The sequence below is a fragment of the Plasmodium gallinaceum genome, assembly GCF_900005855.1.
Source record: "Plasmodium gallinaceum strain 8A genome assembly, contig: PGAL8A_v1_83, whole genome shotgun sequence".
Lineage (NCBI taxonomy): Eukaryota > Apicomplexa > Aconoidasida > Haemosporida > Plasmodiidae > Plasmodium > Plasmodium gallinaceum.
Genome location: NW_021628246.1, coordinates 57,451 through 60,681, shown reverse-complemented (window position 1 = coordinate 60,681; position 3,231 = coordinate 57,451). Strand labels below are relative to the sequence as shown.

Sequence of the window (3,231 nt, the reverse complement as noted above, 5' to 3'; positions counted from 1 at the left end):
TGTTTTTATTAAACGTATTTACTTTTAGTGATAGTATTTTTTGTTTAAGATACTTACTTTCTTTACGATTTCATGTATGCCTATTTTCCCTGCAATGTGACATATACAATTAAAAATTTTTTTTCTACATTTATCTAAAAATTATTTAAAATAGGTCGATAATACTATTTATAGTTAAATAATTGAGTTACTTAGATTTTATGAGGAAGATAAGGAAAAATAAAAGAATAGCAATAAAAATGTTTACAACTAAAATATAACAAAAGAAAAAAATGAAATAAATACATTCTCAATAATATTAAGTTATCGATTATGTATAAAAAGGCTAAAAAAAAAGGCACATAACTTTTTTTTTTACATTTAAATATAAGGTAATGATAATGCACATGCAAAAGGACATGTTATAATTCTGTTTTATAATTATTTATTGATACATTTCGTATCATAATGAAAATATATATCCTTGTATTTTCTGGGAAAAAATTCATTATATTTAATTAAAGATATATCTTTATAGTTAATATAATATATGATATTTTTATTAAATTTAAAGTTTATACTTGTGATTATTAGTTATAAAAAAAGAAAATTTATAAATATATATTTTTACAATATGTTTCATAAAGAAAAGAATTTTCTTCACAGTTTTTAGAATAATTAAGAAAGTAAATTTTCCAAAAAATTAATATACTTTTTTTCAAAATATGTTTTTTACTGAATACATATGATTAAAAAAAATAGTTTTTTTTTTTTTTTTTTTAAATTGTAATTAATTTAAAGTGCTTTTTTATATGATATATTATTATAATTTCTCAAAATAGATATGTTTTCACTTTTTCTTTTGAATTTGTGCATTTCATAATTTTTTTTTATTTTGTGAAAAGTAATTGAAAAAGGAAATTTTTTTAAAAAATAATTATGCATATATATATTATATAAACATATATTAATAACAAAAATAAAAAGAAAACATAAAGATAAAAAAAAATATAATAGAAAAATCAAAATAGTCACATTTAAAGCAAAAACATGCACAATTAAAAATTAGTTTCATATATAATTATAAACGACTACAAATATAGTATGCTGTATGAAAAATACATGCATAGAAAAATTTCTGCTTTATAGTGTTTTTTTTTTTTTTTTTGTTCTTTTTTTTTGATGGAGATATAATATCTCTGATATATGTTAATTTATATCTATAAATAACAAACACCACATATAAAATATTTTAAAGTTTAACGTGATTCACAGATAAAAAACTAATAGTTAAACAAAAAAAAAAAATAAAAAAAAATTCATTGACATTAAATTTATATCATTTATAATTTAATTTATTTCAAATTAACATTATTTAATTTTTTTATCTACTGTAAGGATAAATTTAATTTTAATGAAATATTTTTAAAATAACTTTACATCTTTAAAAATTTTTTTCTTTAACTTATATACCTTATTATTTATTTTATTTTTTGAAAAATTAATAGCATTAATCTTACATAAAGTAAATGTAATATTATGTATAATTATAAAAAATTAAGAATTACATTTCATATAAACAAATAATTTTTTACCTTAAAAATTATAAAATTTACAAAGGTCACCATAATACCTAAAGCAATATCACAAATCTCTAACTTATCATTAGTGAAGATAGAAGTAATTTTGTACCTAGCATAATAACTCTAATTTAAATGTTACACAATAAAAATAATAAAATGAAAACCTTTACTTTATGTTTAAAAATTTTTACATTTCTTCTTTTAATTTGGATATTCCCTTTTTTTTACAAGGTAAAATGAAATTCATATAAGAAAAATACATATAAATATATTTTATTTCTAATCATTTTAAAAATTTTACTTAATTTATTACTATAACAATTGAAAAAAAATTTTTAAACAATTTTTATTTAATCCTATAGTATGATTCCAGTAAGTCATTGATTAATAGAGATACATTACAAACAAAAATTGGGGTAAAACACAAAAGAATATTAGCAGAGGGTGATAAATCAGAAAAAAAATCATCTTCTTTTGAAACATTTATAGATAGTTACCCATCTAGTGAAATAGAGATGAGATATGTTGATTTGGTTTATTTAATGGACATGTATATTAAATGTTATATCGCTAATATTAAATCATTCTGTGTAGATGAAGTTTTATTTAATGAAGAAAATGAAATGAGATATAAATGTAGAAATAAAATATTAAATGCTTATAGAAATAATTTTATAGATGATCTCTGTGAAGATTGTTTTAACTGACTGGTTAATAAAAGGCTTCATTAACCTTTTTGGCTAAAAAAGGACTAGCTATGTGGAGAATACATAGTTAGTTGTGCTAACTAAAAAAAAAAAAAAAAAAAAAAAAAAAAATAAAGATTTAATTTTTTTTTTTTTGGGGAAAGAGATTTTAAATGGAGAGAGAGATTTTTTTTACAAAAGATAATAATATTTTTGTAAAGCGTTTAATTTGCATAATATTTATATTTTGAATTTGTGAGAGAAAATTTTATACATATGAAGAAAAATTTTCACGTAATTAATATTCATATAATTTATTTGCATTTTTAATAAGTATTTTTGTTGTGTTAATTCAACAGCAATATGAAATGATTGCAGAATATAACTCATAATAAATAAACTAGTAATTATAATTAATTAAGAATTAATGTTAAATAAGTGTTTAAATTTTTAATAAAAATAAGGATTTATTTATTAAAATAAATAAATACCTTTTGAGATAAAAGAATACTGAACGAAGTAGATTATGATTAAAGATCACTTGTTCAAATAAAAAATAAAAATATATACAAATATACAAAAATCGTAGAGACATCTCAACATGCTCTTTATTAATTGGTTTGTTCAGTACTATAGTAAAGTCCCCGAACACCCAGTTAATAAATCACTGACTTATTAGCATCGTATTACAAATGGAAAAAGAAAAAAGTTAATTGATAGAATTTCGAAAAATCTTCATTTATATTATGAAAAAATTTTATGTCAATATAAAGAAGAATAAAATAAAATGAAAACAAGAAATAAAATATTAAAAACTAAAAAATTGGATAAAAAAAGACTTTTTTAACCTTTATTAAAATAAAAATTAATATATGAAAAGAAAATACTTAATACGTCATGCACAAGTGCTAGTTAAAAAAAATCAATATTTTGCTTTACATTTTTTTATAAAATTATATTTTATTTTCTTTAAAGAAAAAAAA

The 3,231-nt window shown here is 18.1% G+C and overlaps 1 protein-coding gene across 1 annotated transcript, besides 1 other annotated feature; it reads left to right on the top strand.

The window, feature by feature from the left end:
• Positions 1-1,718: 1,718 nt before the first annotated feature.
• PGAL8A_00270800 (fam-g protein) lies at positions 1,719-2,269 on the top strand (the record flags this gene model as incomplete). The annotated part of the gene is made up of 2 exons (XM_028671689.1): positions 1,719-1,793; positions 1,925-2,269. 2 exons carry the CDS (start codon positions 1,719-1,721, stop codon positions 2,267-2,269), a joined length of 420 nt encoding a protein of 139 aa, XP_028528316.1.
• Positions 2,270-2,500: 231 nt separating this feature from the next.
• Positions 2,501-2,915: a repeat region.
• The last annotated feature ends 316 nt before the right edge of the window (positions 2,916-3,231 follow it).